At 32.5% G+C, this 19,782-nt stretch overlaps 2 protein-coding genes across 2 annotated transcripts in view; one reads left to right on the top strand and one right to left on the bottom strand.

Annotated features, from left to right (window-relative positions):
* Nucleotides 1-19,782, top strand: part of LOC140437661 (neuroglobin-like) — a 256,036-nt gene that overhangs the window by 137,066 nt on the left and 99,188 nt on the right. Inside the window, exon 3 of the mRNA XM_072527296.1 lies at nt 3,525-3,953. Coding sequence (XP_072383397.1) covers nt 3,754-3,953 — 200 coding nt within the window. The 5' untranslated portion in view covers nt 3,525-3,753. The remainder of the gene's footprint in view (nt 1-3,524; nt 3,954-19,782) is intronic.
* Nucleotides 13,850-19,782, bottom strand: part of LOC140437660 (uncharacterized) — a 42,610-nt gene continuing 36,677 nt past the window's right edge. The window contains exon 2 of the mRNA XM_072527295.1: nt 13,850-15,840. Coding sequence (XP_072383396.1) covers nt 15,182-15,840 — 659 coding nt within the window. The 3' untranslated portion in view covers nt 13,850-15,181. The remainder of the gene's footprint in view (nt 15,841-19,782) is intronic.

Genomic DNA, 19,782 nt, shown 5'->3' with positions numbered 1-19,782 from the left:
ATCGGACCATCCTTTGGATGGTGTTTCATGAGTGCCAAACCATGTCTCGTCCAGATAAATTATTGGTCTATCTTCTGTACGGTGCTTTCTTATGGAAGTTATATATTCAGTACGCCACTTTTGTAAACGATGGGACTCCATAAGCACTTGCCTTTTCTCAATTGTACGATATCTGAAGCCCATTTTAGACAAAATCCTCCAAAGACCAATGCGGCTACAGTTTATTTGTGTATCATCATTAGTAAGCCGTTGTTTTAAAGCATCTAATGTAGGTATCCGTTGCTCTTTGTACATTGTGTAAATTTTTCGTCTTATTAAGTCCTTATCATTTTCGTCAATACATTTGGTAGAACCGGCATCCTTACGCTTCCTTCCTGACTTAATGGGATTTGATGTAATTCTTTTCACTGTGGTTAGAGGTATTTTCAATAAATCAGATATTTCACTGGCAGCAGTATTAGCAGTAAGTCCTCTTGTAAGTAAAGAACTATATATTGTTTTTACGATTTCTCTAGCGTCAGCAGATAAATGCTTTTTCTTTGCTGGAACACTGGAAGAAGCACCATCAATGTTTTTCCACGGACGCCACATAATGCTGCTGTATAGGTATAAATAAGTATAACACTGGTAACACTTGTAACACTTTCAACTAAATGAAACAAAATGTATATTTAAAAATTTCTCATCGGTTTTATATACTTTTACAAATTATACAGAATAGAGGGAACCTGTATAATTTTTCCAGGAAATACTACAAAAAAGATGTACATACGTAATACATTTTGAACCTAAAAAAACAATACAAACTACTTTCATAAGTTACTTAGCAACAGTATTTTTTTTTTCATTTATTGCACGAGAGCATAGAACTATGAAAGACTTACAAATTATTTATCTCAGGTACAGAAAAAAGACCACTTTTATTAAAGTACTGAGGAGGTGCTGCATTTAAACAAATAATTTCCTCTGCATCATACCAAATAATATAATCTGTCTCTGGCCATCTCCAATAATATCCTATTTTTTTTCATAGCTTTGATTTTGAATTTATCTTTTATTATTTCCTCTTCTACTCCTGGAAAATTTTTCTCCTCGTAAACTAAAATGACGTAGTGACCTAGCTCGTAGTCGCCCACCTCTAAATCCCTAGAATTGTTAGTTTTCGGCTTTCTAGTTCTTTCACCTGTTTTTCTGCCAGAACCAACATTTTTGTTTAAAATTTCATTTTCCTGTTCATTTTCTCCATCTATCTCTCCTATTTGTTTTTCTTCATTCGCAAAATTTAGCTTTAATTTGACAGATTTCGAAATTTTAATTTTTCTTCTTTTTCTTCAAGCTTTTGTTTTTTCTTTGCTTCCTTTTTATTTTTTTCAACTTCTACTCTCCTCTCGTACTACATGATATCATCAACAATCGTTACTACAGGTGTTAATTTTTTGTAGCCTTTCTTTTGGAGGTTTGAGCTGTTTTTCTGGGGAAATAAAATGTATTTTAAATGGCGTTGAAAATTTGGAGGAGGGATAAAATAGGGTTTAGCAGAATTTATAGGAGATTGATTTTCAAAATAGGTTCAGAAATCTTTCAATGTACTTTATGGTATACCATACATTTTGGATGCTTTAAAGGCAGACATGCCACTTTTCATATGTGAATATTTTTTTGCATTGGCGTAGGCTTTTTAGTTCTGAAGATGATTCTAGAAAAAAAATCGAATGTGAATAATTGAGTCTTTTTTTGTAGATACCATCTCAGGCTAAATTTGGGTTAGCCCGAAATTAGAGCACACGCCAAATATAATAAAATCTAATACCGCCCAAAATAAAATGATATTATTTTAATGTTTTTTGAAATTAATAAATTGTCAGACTATATATTTTAACTTAAGTAAGTTATAAAAAAAATTAATTAAAATTTGTTCCCAAAAAAAATTAAAAATTTTAAAAAATTATGTATATGTATATGTCTTTTATTGTTTGCTTGTTCACCTAGGATGCTCATTAACTTTTACATGACTTTCTTTCTTGAGCCAGTATAGGCTACCTCTTTTTGTATTTCTAGGTGTAATGGCAATATTCCTGTGAGCATAGTCAGGGCTTCTGTCGCAGTTGTGCCAAAGGCTCCTGTCATTCTGACAAGGAAACCTCTTTGCGCCATGTCAACTTTTTTCCTATTCTTGATGTTCTTCAATCTGTGTGCCCACGTACTAGCTCCGTACTCAATTATTGAAGCAAGTATAGTACTCAGGTACACTCTTACTTGGCGGAACGCTATTCTGTAGTCCCTCTGCGCGAAATTTGCAATGCTATGCATCAATCGTGTCGCCTTCTCACAGACGCTGATTATATGTTTACTGAAGAGCCTAGACTCATCAGTTAGTATTCCTAGGTATCTCATCGTGTTTGATCTTCTGATAGGCCTTCCATCGATCCTTATTATGGGATCTCTTTCCAGCCTACCTTTAACTAAACTATATACAGCTTTACTCTATGATATCAAGAGTTTAACTCTCGATATCCAGTTTGTTACTTCTAGCAATACATTTGTTTTTGCCGCGAGTTCTCTTTTATTATCAGCATCTATGATAAGCAACAGATCATCAGCATATGCAATGCACTCCAGCACTTCAGGAGTTATAGTCATTTCGTCCAGCAGTTCCTCCATCATGAGATCCCAGAAAATGGGACCAAATTCTGAACCTTTTGATGGGCCAGAAGACAAAAAAGAGTTTATTTAATTGTTAAGTTCTTTGCCACTAAAGTAGGTGGCACCTTTGTGCTTGAACCACTGAAAGTGGAAAGAATTTGGAAATATTAGTTGGACTTTTTGGTTTTAAATCAGAATCAGCTCGAACGGCTGACAAGGTAGAGATACCAAAATAACAGTTATATCGTTCTATTAATTCCGATTCAAACGTAAAAAGTTTGACCAATTTGTGCTCCAGTGCCATAATATATGGCTTTCATTTATCATCAATAGCAGATTTTTGCTGAAAGCTATCAATATATCCTCTAAGTTGCAGATTTATTTAGAATTTGACTTGCCTTTCTGCTCTTGCTTGACTATCTGCCGGCGCTAGTATCCCTACTGTAAAGACTGCTCTGTCAGTCAATGTCTTGTTGCCCGTATCCTGCCCCTCGGAGGCATTACTTTATATGGTATACCTAATATAGCAGATCAAAGAGATATGGATATAAAACATTTTAAAAATTTACCTCGGAAAAAATTATAATTTGTTAAAAATTAACTTAAAACTAAAATTTACAAGAATTATGTCATGATTGTAATTATCAATACAGATCAGAATTAAACTGTTAATAGCATTTTATAATATCCAAATTGGACTTTAAAATATGTTAAATAATGTAGACATATAATTAAACCTTGCTCTTACACTTTTTATGTGCCGTGTATATATTCAATAAGCATGAAGTGTCTTATTTCAAATTTCTGTAATCGAATAACCTCTTTACTGTTAATTTTAGTTAATGTACATAAGATCTAACGTGAACTACTGTTTGTTTCAGATATTTGTCATCTATAAAAAAGTGTAAATGAACCACTTCGTAATCCAAAATCAACACCATCCAGTGCTCATACGATTGCGTGAATTCAAACAAACTTTAAATATATCACAGTGTTAATCTGATGGCAAACAAGACAAACCCGCGCCATTTGTAGGTTAGAGTATCGCCACATTTTGTTTGTACGGTAGTGCGTGATCTGTCCATAATTTCTCGAAAGTTCTTCGCCAAAATGGGCTGTGAATTGGGTAAACTCGCTGGCAGGGGCCATTCGGACAATAACGGGAAGTTAGACGATGTGGGGCCGCCCGCGCAACCACCGCAAGTAGATTCCCGATTGCCGCTGACTGCTAAGCAGAAGTATAGCATGTTGGCTTCGTGGAAGGGAATTAGCAGGGCCATGGAAAGCACCGGAGTTTGCATGTTCTTGAAGTAAGTTTAATATCTTGCAGAAATGTTATACCTATATGCAAAATAATTAATCTTTTATGTGTATGATTATATTTATTTTTAAATTCTAAAATTTTCTTTCAATAAATTGAATAGTGTCTAAAAATATTTTGTTTTGTCTTATATCACAGATTAACAGATCATGTGTGTGTTCTGATGATGATTATGTGATCTGTTAATCTGTGCTTATATTAACAATTTAATAACAACAAAACTAGGTGTTTGTTCCAAGATTTACAGTGATATACATATGGTCAAAATATATAGAATAAAAAGGTAACGTCAATATTGAGACTAGGTTCTTAATAGCCGAGTTTATTACGGTTTTCACCTCCGATTTCCTTCAAGACTCATCGATTTCCTTGAAATTTTAACAATGACTAGGGAATATCTCTTCAAACAAAATCTTCCCTATGTCATCGTGTTCTTTTTCTCTGGAGGTGAATACCACCCCGAGTTGGGGGTGAAAATTTTTATATTAAAGTATCTTCACAATTGGGTAGTGGGACATATTTTAAGCAAAAAATATCTCAAATATTTTTGTTGCATATTTTTTGACTTATTCGGGTTTGAATTTATCTACTACTACTACTTTATCTACACTATCTTTTTCTTGGTCTGCCAATACTTCTTTGTCCGTTTGCTGACTTATCTCGTGCCATTCGTACTATCATATCCTCTGCCATTGCTCTTCTTATGTTTTCGCTTCTCTTACTATCCAACAGTAGTTTCCAACAGTTTCTAGTAGTTGTCTCGTTTTAGATGTGTAAGGTCTTGTCTCCGCCGTGTATGTTAATATATTTATAATTGCTGCTTTATAGATTCTTGTTTTTGTGTCTTGTCTTCCAGGTTGTGTCATTAAGAGATCCCGTCGCTTTACTTGCTTTTAAGCTTTGTTGTCGTACTTCTTCTTTAACATCGAAATGACTAGTTTTATCTATTCCCAGATATCTAAACCTTGCTTCCTGCTTTCTTATTCACCCATCAATTTCGATTTTACATCGTAGTGAGTATTTAGATGTTGTCATACATTTGGTTTTTTCTGCTGATGTTATCATATTGTATTTCTTGGCTGTTGTATTGAAGATGTGTGTTAATCTTTGGAGCTAGTCTTCCGTCTCGGCGATTAATACTGCGTCGTCTGCGTACATAATATTTGGATTTCTTTGTTCCCCATTCTATAACCATAACCTCTACGTACTGCTTGTATTATTTCGTCCATTAATATATTAAAGAAAAGTGGATTTAACGAGTCACTCTGTCTAACTCCACTTTGTACTGTTATACACTGTGTTAGTTCCATTTATCTTTGCCTGTATTTGATTATGGAAGTAGATGTTTTCGATGGTTTGTATAGTATTGATTGGTACGTTTCTTTTACACAGTAGGTGTAAGACGTCTTCGACTGCAACCAAAGCCTTTGTCAGGTCTATAAAACATAGATATTCTGGTTTATTGTACTCGCTGGCGTTTTCTGTGATTTGTCTTTATACCAGTGCGGCGTTTATGCAGGATCTTCCTTATCTAAATCTTTGTTGTTCATCTGATAAAGTTGTTAGTTTATTGATTTTGTTGGTTAGGACTTTTGTGGTAAGCTTAAGTGCGGTGTTCAGTAGATTTATACCTCTATAATTGTTGGGGTCTTCTTTATCTTCTTTCTTCAACATTGGTATCATTATGCTGTTTCTCCATGCGTCTGGTATCTTGCAGTGCAGTACTTATTAGTGTGTGTATAAGTTTTGTCATCTCTAGGGTTATAATTTCTTCTCCGTGTTTTAGAAGCTTGTGGATCATTCCGTCTGGTCTTGGTAACTTTCTATTTTTGAGTAAATTTATGGCTATCTCTACTTCCTGAAAACTGATTTCTATTTTGTGTCTTAATTCAGGTACGTTATTGTGTTGATTATTATTTTATTTTCCTTTAAACAGTTCCGTCAGATTCGTTTTCTGGCATATTATTGTATTCCTTCAATTCTGCCATATTTTCCGTTGCTTTTACCGTGAATCTCCATATTTGCTTTTGTTTACCGCTTTCCATCCTTTTTGTAAACTATTCCCATTGTTAATTTTTTGTTCTTCTTCTTCTTCTGTTCCTTTTGAATGCATAAAATCAATATTTCGATTCCCCAAATTGACGGGAGAGGCCGTTCTTGACGAATAGACTACTTTTAGTGGACGTTTTAACAAACTTGTAGTAATCTGTAGCTAATGTAAATTTATACCCAATTAGTGCTTTATACAGGGTGTTTCAAAAAGGTATGTCATAAATTAAATCACGCATTTCGGGGATTGAATCGTGGTACAGTGTCCATTTTTATTACAATATGTCAAGTTGTTTAGGAGATAATGCAAAAAAACAATTTTTATTTTGTAACTTCAAAGGGCTGTAACTTTTTTTGTGTACACTTTTGTACTAAGGTAAGTTGGTTTCAATCAATTTATTTTTGTTACCGGAATGCGTCATTTAATTTATGACATACCTTATTGAAACACCCTGTATAGTATTAAAAAACTTTTGTTGTTGGCTTTCTTTTCGGGAATATTACAAATGTTGGCAGTAGCCAGTCTGTTGGTATATGCCCTGTTATATTTTATTGAAGAGATTTAGATGAGAAAGTTTGCCTTTATCCTCGAGTAGTTTGATTATTTTACTGAGAATTTCGTTTGAACTGTTTGTTTTTCTATTCTTTAATAGTTTTGTAGCTCTATATATTGAGAATATCTACAGAGCTCGTAGAGTCGTTCCGTTTTTAGTAAATCAGCGCCAAAAGTTCAGTTCCTTAAAATATCTCATTATCTTTTCTGTTGCCCAACAATTATGACTGGTAGGTTTATCCAGAAGCTCTGTAAGATATGAAATTAAATATGTTATGTCAGGTTTGTTTACACATGAAATAAACAGTGAACTTCCTATGAGTTCGCGGTACAGTATATGAGCAATTTCTTCTGAAGTTGTGTTTAACTACTAATTAAGTTCCATAGGTGTTTTTGTTCTATTACAATTTAACGTGCCATATTGCGATAATACTTTATTTCATCATGATTCCTATAAAATTAGCAACAATTCTTTATTTCTTCCAATCTCCAGTCTTAACTTCCTCCCCCAAAAAGCTGTTATCAAATTCATTCTTTACAATGTTTAAAAAATAATAACCAGATCTCTTGAAATTATTTTTGTTCATAAAATTGTCGAATTTTTCATTCTAACATCGAGGACACTCTTTCAGTACATTTAGTGCTTTTATCGCAGCCGTCTCAAAAGTTCGAATAGCTATGATGATTGCCGACCTCCGCCGCGGAGATGGCACTTGAATAAGTGCTTTTATCAGTTTATATGTTTTTAATTCTTTCATTTCCAAATCTTATGACTTGGTATATACCTCTAACTTTAGAACACTATTTAAAAATGCAGTAAGTATATATATTTGTCTGACTATTTAATTTTCCTGGAGTGAATGAGATATTAGGCAGTTAACATTCCTGCAATAGATGCATAATACTCTTCTTGGAAGCCTCTTACTACTTGTATGTGATGTTGGTTTTTTTGATCGTGGAATGAATCTATTCACTCTTGGTACTTTTCAAACTTTTTTCAACCAATTTTCTTTCTTTCATGGAGTTCCGACTCATCTCTATAATCAAAAGGAATGAAGGTATTGTTAACAAAGATGTAGGGGAATGTACACACATATAAAGCACTAAAATTTATTTGTTTACTGACATTGCTAGTCTATACATCACAAATAAATCACTATCTATATACAAGTACCAACCTTATTAATTGACTATACATAACCATCTTTAAAATTAAGAGTTACTGTATTGGATCAATCACGCTTTAATAGTTCAACAGAGAAAAAGTATACAAATAAGTTTATTTAAATTCTTTGTAGCTTATAAATGTAAATATTACAAAGTTTTGTAAGGAAATGATTCATTTCTACAAATGTTTATATTTATACAATAATGTATTCTACATATATCCACCTAAGAATTTATATTTTTAAATAAACCATTATTTGTTGTAATACAAATATTTGATCAATATTTTTTTTTTTGAAGTTATACTTCTATACGCGCGCTCCACGTTGGAAATTTGTACGGGAGTAAATCGGTGAAATCATTACATATATAAGATAATGAGTAAGAGAGAGACAGAAGATATATTTTCTCTCTCCTCCTCTCTCGAGAATAAAAATGTTCCTTTTGCATATATATTTAATATTTAATATTTAATATTATATATATATATATATATATATATATATATATATATATATATATAGAAAAGAAATTTAATCTTTGCAGATTAGTTAAATAGTAAACTCTTAAATATTGGGGAAATCTGCAAGAAATACTCTAATGTGTATCAATTGTTTCGCCGAACGTTTTCGCCAAAGAGAATTAATTTGGCTTCTTCAGGGCTGAAAGAGAATAAATTATAATTAGCTACCATATATTATCTATTAAAACATTATTGATCTTACCGTAACTTAGAATTGTAGAGTTAGAATATTAAAAAACTTTGCTAGTAACATAGTGGTGTTTTTTGTTACTATGTGCAAAAAAAGTTTTTTATAAGGATTGAAATGTATGGTAGCTTCGAACTTGACACGTAAAGGCTTACCCAAGGTTAATCGAAAAACCCAATGCAACTACATTTAAAAGGAGGTAATTCTTTGAAATGTCGGCAATAACTAAATTTTTGATTTTTAGATAGTTAAAAGTGAGGTTCTGTTTAAGCCAGAACGCAAGCGCTGACAACTTCATTCTTAGTTGGTATGAATCTTTATGTCGTTAAGGTTCATTGGTAAAAAACGAATGAATTTAAATCCCAGTAAAGGGAAATATTATTTTGATTTTCTTTATTTAATTATATTGTTCATGTATTATTGAATCTTATTGAGACGTATCTAAGAAAAGCAAGGGAATGTTATATATTTTTTGTAAATGAAAATTAATTATAAAGGTATGTTAGTTGTTAATGGATATATCAGTCACGTTAGTAATCTGTGATATAGTATTGTTCTTGGTATCTGATTTAAGTAACAGGTGGTATATATCGCTTAGATTCTTGATGTCACTCTTTCTCCATTAATGTTAAGATATATATATATATATATATATATATATATATATATATATATATATATAATATATATATATATATAATATATATATAATATATATATATATATAATATTTATTAATATTATTATTTATGTGATATGTTTTGTATTATTTATTAAATGTTCATAATTATTTTAGTCTTTTGTATTTCAAAATAATAATCTCAATAAATCACTGTATGACCGAGAACTGTCAATTTTGAAATACGTTTGTGTCATGTCTAATTGTGTATGTGAGTTCGAATCCCAATATGAATTTCCTTTTTTATTTTTGAAATATTTAAAAACCCCACGTTAATTTTATTAAATATATGTAATATACGCAAAACTGCTAAATTTTAAAATAAAATGAAAATTTACAACATAATCCGAGTTGTTGGTTTTTGAAGTTATACTTCTATAAGGAAATCTATTTATATTAATAACAAAATCAACAATGAATTTTACTGCAGAGATGTGTAAAAATTTTTTTTTACATTCAACTCCTTTTATACATATATGAAAATATAAATATATATTTTCATTAAAATATTTATTCAATCCTTCATTTACTTATTATACTCCTATTACAGGTCAAATGTTTATATACAGCAAACGATGCACCATATACCTGTATACCTAATTATTTTTCTCTTTCTGCTCTCTCTTACCTATAGCATTACATATGTAATGATTGTGCAGATTGACTCCCATGTAAATTTGTAACGACGAACGCGTGTATAGAAGTATAACTTCTACCGGCAGTTCCACTGGACTGCCACACCCGTTTTTTTGAAGATCGCACACATCTTGTGGAAAATGTAATGCCACACAAATGCAATAAAATTTACAGAGATACATTCGTCTTAACTCTGAATTTTGATTAATTACGTCATAAATTGATATAAATAAATCTAAAATCAAATGGATATGTACCTAAGTTGGAGTGAGAAAAGAGATTTTGTTAATCGCCAGTTCATAAATCATTCTCCAGGTATTAAAGCAAAGTACCATTACCAAAGTACAGCACAGTACCAAAAATGTAGAAACTTACTCACCTTTTCGATGTAGACCTTTGCGGGTTTGAGGGGAAAGGAAATCGACGAGTCAAAAGCGTGCGGCTTTTATTAAAAAAATAATCAGGATTTTAGAAATGGCCATTAGCGAATAATTAATGGTTTACATTAGGTACAATTACTCCATTACAATTTGATTTATTAAATATTGTGGTACTTATTAATGTTTTTCAAGAAATTCAGAGTATTGTTAAAGTTATAGTCTGCACCTAGAGCTTCTAGAAGTGTTCCTGGTATCTTGTTGTAACTTCGTTGTTGATTGTAGAGGGAACATTCACATAGTATGTGCATTATTGTTAGTGTCGTATTACACGTTTCACATCGCGGCGGTTCGCACTTTTTAATTAAGTAATCATGCGTTAACCTAGTATGTCCGAGTCTGAGGCGCGTTATTATTATTTCTTGGCTTCTTGACGTAGGTAACACATTCCATGTCTCTATGCTGGGTTTCACTTTTTCACGCACATAAGATTGATTATTTTATATAAGCTTTTATATCCGTTGATGACGATGTGTTTATGATTTCGGAAATATCAATGACTATCGCGTCTTTCGCACTATGGTCAGCAGTTTCGTTGCCTTTTATTCCTATATGGGATGGGATAACGAATTGATTCATAACAATTATTTTCTTATTTTATAGATGCCTTAGATGAAGAAAACTAGTCCTTGTTAAATATATTTTTTGGGAAAAGCCCTTTATCCATTTAAATTAAAAAACGTATGACTGATTCAAGGATTAAATTTAATTGCTATTGTCAAATAAGATTGATTTAATGACACTGGATTGGAAAAAGGGTCGTCTAGTAACTTTTAGCGCAGATAAAACTGAAACTTAAGTACTTAAACAATTCTTTGTACGAAACAGTACTAGTAATAAATGAGTCACCTTCACTGAATATTTATTTCCATAAAATATAAAAAATATGTTCAAATAAAAACTAACAATATACATAATCTAATCTGAGTCATCTATGTCATCTTTAGATTCATCATTAGTATCTTCGCTTAGATCCACAACAACTGGTTCCATGTTAGTGTCAATGAGGTTATCAAAGTTCCACATATTCTGGATCTTCTTTCATTAGATGCTAGACACATTTTATTCACGACTGTAAGATGACATTACTGAAGACACTATTAAGCAGATATTTACATAATTAAATTTAAAAGTAACATTGGTCATTGCTACTTCATTATTATTTGAGCTCACATAGGTTCTATCGGGTTTAATTCACAATAGTATGACGGCAATCGAACTATAATTACGCTTCGTTCTCGCGCCATTTCATCTAGTACATATTTAATATATGTCGTACGGTCGTAGTGTCCGCCTGGTTTTTAGGGGTTTCTGGACGATCTACGACCGCCGCTCTTGAAGAGGATCTCAAGTTTCGAGAGTCCATCTTCATTTCGTGGAGTTAAATTTGGATTCCGGCCTCTACGGGTGAGAAGCTCCGCCGAGCCTCTGTTGTAGGTGAGGAGACACCGTCAATCAGAATTCTCTAACAGTTCGAGCTTTCTTACAGACGATATTCTTACAATGATTTAGTATTTGTGTCAGAATTCTGATGCGTAGTGTATGTCTCAAATTCCACAGAGATGTCGGCCTTCTCACTTCGTGTAGCCGCGTTCCCTCTTCTCGAGAGAGTCACAAGAATGCCGGCAATGTCGACTCTTCCTGCTGCCTGTAGCTTCGTGTTGCTACCTTTCGCAACAGTAATTCCTATAGTTACTATTTGCATAAGGTTTCTGGAGACGAAGTGTTATTGCAGCTCGACCTGATCGGAAAAGCAATTACAAGTCCCTGTCGGGGCTTTTATTCGCTCTTTACCGTAACAAACCCAAATAACGCTGTGGTCAGTTCGACACGATTTGAAATAGTTCTGAGACCAATGTCTTTTCTATCTTAGAAAGTCGTGTTCTACTGTCAGGAAGCGTTTTGTAGTCGACACGCCGGTTCTCGTACTCTTGATAATTTACCTTCTAAATTGGATAATTATTCTTGGATTCGACGTCTTCGACGATAGCAGGATATTGGTTAAATAATAAAACTCAAAGTAGCGTGGTAGCACACAGAGCCAACAAGGTCTAACGGGGCTAGTAGTGTATGACGACTGGATCCCGATCGGAAGATGTGCTGCTCTTTTATACAAATTGTGTTTGAGAATTTGCAGCAATTTTCCGCCGAGAGGCCAATAACAGCGTAGTTAATAACATGCGCTGTGATTGGCCGGCCAAAGTAACAATCTTTGTCGTGATTGGTTACCTTGGCGACATATATTTATTTTTATGATACCGTGCTAAGTTTAGTAACTCAATTTTCAAATTTTTTTCATCGAATTTAATGTTTTTTGGTAAGCCAATCCGCAATCTGGGCTTTTTATCATTTGGTGGTTGATAACTGTTCTATACACCGGCAGTGATATGGAGCGTTACCCATAAAAATAACAGATTCTGGTTCAATTTTTAACAGAATATCTGAAACCCATTTTTGATAATGATCTGCATCCATTTCCTTATGGTATTCTCCAGTCTTTTTAGAAAAAAATGCAACAAATCCTGAGTCGCTATCAATATGGCTAATAATAAGGCCTTTTCCCACGTTAGTTTTTTCTTCGCGTGTTAAATTGCGAAGATTATTTTTGATACACAGTTCACTATACTACTGTCAGTCATATTTATTATTTGTCACCAAATTGAATTATACTAAATTACCCACAATTCACAAAAAGTAAACGTAAAAGCTCCTGCACTAGTAATAATACTACAAAGAATTATGTTCTTTGCTTTATAAAACCCCGTCAGTGCGCTTATAAAACCGACATACAGATAACAGACAATAAAATCGGTATTCAAACAATACCGTTGTTGTCAGTTACATCGCCGTAATTTGCAATGATGTTCTTGATCGCAGACATTATCTACCGTTAGAGAAAGATATTAACTACAGCATTGCAGATAACTTCAAGTTAAATAATCTTCTTTTTCTTTTGGTGCCTATCCTCTGTGGATGTTGGCAATCATGTTGGTCCATACAACTTTGTTGACAGCTGCTCTAAATAGATGTATGGTAGTCATTCCTGCCCACTGTCTGATGTTCTTCAACCACGATGTCCTTCTGCGCCCTTAAGATCTTTTGCCTTCTATCTTGCCTTGTAAAATTAGTTGAATTAGTTTATACTTCTCATCACATGCCCTAAGTATGTCATCTTTCTGATTTTCACGATACGCATAATTTCCAGATCTTCATACGTTGGATCACGGTGTTGTTTGTAACATGATGTATATAGGCAATTCTGAGCATGCGGTGGTAGCACCACATTTTATAGGCTTCTAATTGTTTGAATGTTGCCTCCGTCAAGGTCCAGGCTTCGACTCCATATTAAAGGGTAGATAATGCATTGCATCCCATGACTCATGAGATATAACAAAATCTTCCTGAGGCGATTGAAGGCCCTCTCTCACCTTTTCTATACGACATCTAATTTCCTGTAAGTGGCCCCATTCCTTATTTAGGCTGCACCCAAGGTATGTAATGTTGTCGATTATTTTCAAGGGTTCATTATTAGCTGTGAATTGGTGAGGTATTACGTCGTTTTTACTTACTACAAGAATTTTGGCCGTCTTACAGTTTAATTTCATGCCGTATCTGTCACAGGCTTCCTCTAGACGGTCTATTAATTTTATCCCCCGCATTATCAGCAATCAAAACCGTATCGTCCGCATATCTTAAATTATTTATTATTTCACCATTGATTTTTATACCTTTTCTTAAACCATCAATAGCTTCCCTGAACAGCATTTCCGAGTAAGTATTGAACACGTCGGTGATAAAATGCAGCCCTGACCTACTCCCCGTTTTATCCTGAATTCTTATGAGGTTTCGTTGTCTACGCGTACAGTTGCCCTTTGCTGTAAGTATGAATTTTTAATTAGGCGTAAATCTTTGTTATCAATACTAGATTCTTTCAGTATCTGAAATAATTTTTGATGTTGCAACATGTCAAATGCTTTTTCACGCAAATTCACGCAAAGTCGCAATTTACGTCTCGAGCTGGTGGCATTTGCTTTTTTGAGGAGAGGGATGAAGGTGGAAACTAGCTAGCCAATCTGTAGGAAATTCTGCAGTTTCATAGATTTTGTTCAGTAGACTCGTTAGTAGTGTGATTTGGTTATTTTCAAATAGTTTCAATATTTCAGCTTGTATGTTATCAGGTCCAGGTGCTTTGTTGGTTTTGTCTTTTTACTGCATATGTTACTTTAGCATTATTTCTGGTCTTGAAGATCCAGAAACACTGACTTCTGTCTCTTGTTCTTCCTTGAATAATTCTTCCATGTATTACCTCCATCTTTCAAGTTGAATAATACAGGCTGACAACATTACATCTTTCTTAAAACCCATATCTTTGCTAAAACATTTGAACAGTTTAAAAATAGACCAGTCAAATTATTGAAATTGATTTCATACAAATTGATATTTCTTCTATCTCAACGCATATTCTTTGTACACTCAGAAGAAGAAGGTTTTTGTCAATTTTTAAGAGATTAAACAGATTCTCCAATGATCCTCTAATTTGTTTATTAAATAATAATTAAATTTTCTCCTTTTGTCGGAACAAAAATATTTTTTTCTATAGGGTAAAAGTCCAATTTTACTGGCCTATAAAAAATAATTAAAACATAAGTCACTATCTACAATTGTGATCTTTGATTGGACATGGTTTCTTTAATCAGCTTAGTTCACGCTGGGTTAAGCGGTTTTCAATAGAAACTAGACTAATACTATTTATGAATGAAACTTTCATGAGCTTTAAAAAGGTGATTCCCATAGACTTTAATTACAATTTACTCCGTTATTAATCAAAATTCAGAGTTAACGCAATGATATGAAATAATTGTAATTTCGAGACGAACATATTCATGTAAACTTTGTTGCATTTGAGTGACATTACATTTTCCATAAGATATGTGCGACCTACAAATTTTTTCATATTATTGCCAAATATTTTGACACAGTCCTAAGCTATTCTTCAATTAAATCTAAAAGAATTAGTATAAATTTAACAAATTTGCATTCTTGTTCTTCGCATTCGATTTGAAGGCATTGTTGAAGGTGAACACCAAAATTGTCAAGTCCCTTAGTGAGGTTAGGTACGAAATTCTTGGTCATTTGTTTCGTGAGTTTCGGATATTTCTTTATGAAATATGCAGTTATGCACATGTCATCTGAACCGCATTTTTTTATAATGGTTGGATTTCTTCTTACGAATGGATTAAATATTATGGTGGTAATAGTTGAATACTTCACAAATACGGAGCCTATATGTTGCTGCAAAGCTGCTTTAATTATTCTACCATCTTTCGAATCTTCAAGCTCCTTCATATCTGCTTCTGTTAATAATCCAGTGTCTACAAGAGCTACTTTACATAATATAAATACATCTCCTTTAAGAATACTAATGAAATCTTCACTGTCAAAAACCTGACTGAAAATAGTTAACGGGTTCTCCTGGATTTGATACAGCTCTTTTATGATCGAGCAGTCCTTTAAATCGATACAAGTTTTACTGATTTCGTCGTAAAATAACGGCTTTCCACAATCACAAATCTCATTTTCTGTAATTTTAAGTTCATTTTTAATTTTAGGGAAGGATTTGGTTGAAAGTGGACACATTCGACATTCTGAAACAAAAAAAAAATATTAGAAAATATTACAAGAATCAATAAGATTTTATATTTAAAAAGTATTTTTTTTAATAATTTAATCTTTTAGCAGACGATTTAGTCTTTTTGTTAGAAAATATTATACATACGAAAATGCTTGGATCTAGACAAGATCAGCTGGAGAACTTGTAAATATTTGGCTCAAAACCCCGTAAAAATCTTAAAAACGGTTTGAAATTTTGTTTTTGTATACAGGATGAGTGGGAAGAAACGCACCAAAGTTTAGGAGTGTATAATATACGTAAAAATAATTAAAAATAACTCATATATTGTTATTCGAGATAACACAAAGTTGTAAGTTAACATTCATTTAATTATGTTCTTATAAACTTTCAAAAATACCGGCAGTGGGAACCAACTAATAGGGCCACTGCGACCAATCCAACGCCTTGGAAATTTTGTGTTTAAATGTTGCCTGACCTGACGAGCAAAGTGTGCAGGAACTGCATCGTGCTGATAATACATTTTTTGCATTTTGATGTGAAGTGAAACGGTGTTTAGGAATCCTGGTAATTCATTCTGTTAATAATTCTAGTATATATCCTTTCCTGTAAGGCGGTTCTCAAATACGAATGGATCAATTAAATAGACATCGATCACACCACACCGAAACGTTTACCGAAAATTTGTGCTGAAAATTAGCTTCAATTGTTGCATGTAGATTTTCGTCTGACCATTCATGTGAGTTGCGGGTATTATTAATGCCATCTCGGGTGAATGTTGCTTCATAGGTTAAATGTATGCGCGATACAACACGATGATTATTATTTATCCATCCACAAAATTGCATACGGCTGACATAATGTTCTGGTTGAAGTGACTAATTATATCAGAAAAATTGTACAACTGGCAACATTGTAAGTATTAAATTTTAAATCCCCATGCTTTTGATGATTTATGTCCAACATTAATATTATACTTTGCAAACATTTTTGCACCAATGGCAAACTTAGTAACAACAGAACAGAAACAACAGTCATCTCTAAATTGAAGTACAACATACGCTTCTACAAACGATATGTTGATGACTGCTTACTCTGCATTTCGGATCATGAAATCGATCATACTTTTCAAGTGTTCAATAATTTCCATAATAACATTCAATTTACTTATGAACTAGAAGAAAACAATATAATTACTTTTCTTGATTTAAGTTTAGAATATAACACTAATCGAATGATAACAACTAACTGGTTGACAAAAGATACGTGACAAAAGTTTAGTCCGGAAGATATCTAAATTTTAATACCAACGCATCCATATCCCATAAAAGAGGTGTTGTGTTCAGTCTTACTATATTTACTATTTACTACTTACTATTAAAGTTAATAAAGGCCATCAATCAAACGTTATTTATAAAATAAATTGTAAAGACTGAAATTCAACATATATTGGACAAACACACCAATACCTACATAAAAGAATTGTTGCACACAAACATAGTGTACAAACCAATGCATTAAACACAACAGCCCTAACCAAACATTATCTAGAAAATAGCCATTCTTTTGATTTTGAAAATGTACAGATTTTGGAAAAAGAACAAAATTAGAACAAAAGATGCATATTGGAGATCATTCACGTAAAGAAAGATCCAAAGTCTATCAATAATAAGACTGACATCAAAGATCTTTCCAATATGTATCATAATTTAATAAATTGAGTTGTTTTTTAAATGCACTATGGCAGATATTTAAGATACGACCCTGAACCACTTCTATTTTAAGATACCTGCCAGACGTCATCTGTCAATGTCAAATACCAATTTCAAATGAAACAGTTTCAAAGTTTCTATTTATATATACAGTGTGTCCGTAAAGTATGGAATAAATTCGATATTTCCTAAATGAAAAGCCTTTTTAAAAAAATCTAAAACACGTCGATTTTTAAATTTAATGTTCTACATTTTACAATAAAATTTCATTATACAAGGTGATACACATTACAGTGATGACGTCATCGGCTCTTTTTTTAAATGTAACACCCTATATTTTACGACATTTTTGAGCTGATTTCAAAAAAGTATAATGCTCGGGTCCAATGGATATAATTTGAAAGATATGCGCTTAGAAAATAAATTATTTATTATCAAATGCAAAAAAGTAGCCTACTTCTAGTTTTTGATAAACTGTAAATATTTTTAGTAACGTTCAATAACAATTAAGTACTACAATAATTGTATTAATTCGTGAATGTTCTGGATTATTGCTTAGAATTAATTTTAAGTAGAAATGAATTTGAGTGTAAAGCAAAGAATTGAAATACTCATGATGATTGGGTATGGAGACAAATCGCGAACTCAGATGGAAGTGTGTAATTTATTTAATGATAAATATTCAGAAATACCCATCACGCAGTCAACAGTAAATAAGATTGAAAAGAAATTTCGAGAAACTGGTACGGTTGAAAATGCACGCAAATCAGGTCGTACCTCTGTAAATTATGTTACAATATTAGATGTTCGACTTGCTTTTGAAGAAGATGCGCACACTTCTGTTCGTAAGGTTAGTAGTGATCTCGATGTTTGCAAAACAACGGTACATAAAGTACGTAAAAGTAAGTAAAGTAAGTAAAATGCACAGTTGTACAGGAATTAAACGAGGATGATCCAGATAAAACAGATAAAAGAATACAATTTTGCGAAATAATGATGGATAACAGCCAACGAAACCCTCTCTTAGTTCAAAATATTATTTTTTCTGATGGGGCTACATTTAAGTTAAATGGCGAGGTCAACCGTCAGAATTGTAGATACTGGGCAAAAGAAAACTCGAACTGGATACGGGAAATCAGCTCATTTTTATCGACCTAAAAATGTCCCAAAATACAGGATGTTACATTTAAAAAAAGAGCCGATGACGTCATCACTGTAATGTGTATCACCTTGTATAATGAAATTTTATTGTAAAATGTAGAACATCAAACTTAAAAATCGACGTGTTTTAGATTTTTTAAAAAGGCTATTTAGGAGATATCGAATTTATTGCATACTTTACTGACACACTGTATATATATATATATATATATATATATATATATATATATATATATATAAACAACCATAGAAATCATAAGATTTCCTACTTGGCGAACCTAAATTCAAATTTTTACCACTGTGCTTTCTAAAACAAAGCAGACAGATTGATAAATTAATCGACAAGGGAATCAATATTATGAATTCCACATGCCGTTCATCAAGGTAAAAATTCTCAGTGAATTCAGTTTGTAGTACTTAAAACCAAGTTAAGAACTAAAACAGAAAAACGGTATTAGATTTAATTTCGATGCAGAGCGTCCGCCAGACACTTACGTATTTCAGCCTTATTAGATATCATTAGAGCAACCAACATCGTTTCTGAATTAAAACTAAATATCTCCCGTCATAATACAATAATTATAAAAATAATTATTTACAGAACTAACCATGAAAAATGGAAAGTTAAATATTTTAAACACATTACGCTATACAAAAACACACACATACCAGTTCTAGCAAAGATTATTAAAGTAGAGAATATAAAACGGCTGTTAGAGTTCGGTTCTGCATCGATAATTATAATGTTGTATTCAATATGGGCTCCGAATATTTTTAACATTAAAGTTTAATGTAAGTTATAAATTGTGAATCTTAGTGATATATTGAAATAAACTGTAAGTGTACAAACTCCTTACATAATATCCAGTTAAATTAGCATTAAAGTCAGCAAATTACAATTATTTGTTATTGTTGTCAATAAACAAATCCAGTTTTACCAGCAAATAACCGCTTTTAGTAAAGACCAATATACCTGTTTTAGCAGGTGTACAGAGTCGGACTTACTTTTCACAAACGTTTATCGAAATGAATTCAAACATGGAATCACACAACAGTTCCACAATACAAGACCATCAAAATCAAAT

The sequence above is a fragment of the Diabrotica undecimpunctata genome, chromosome 3 (assembly GCF_040954645.1).
Source record: "Diabrotica undecimpunctata isolate CICGRU chromosome 3, icDiaUnde3, whole genome shotgun sequence".
Taxonomy (NCBI): domain Eukaryota; kingdom Metazoa; phylum Arthropoda; class Insecta; order Coleoptera; family Chrysomelidae; genus Diabrotica; species Diabrotica undecimpunctata.
Note: the sequence above shows the minus strand (reverse complement) of the source record. Positions and strands in the feature narration are given on the sequence as shown.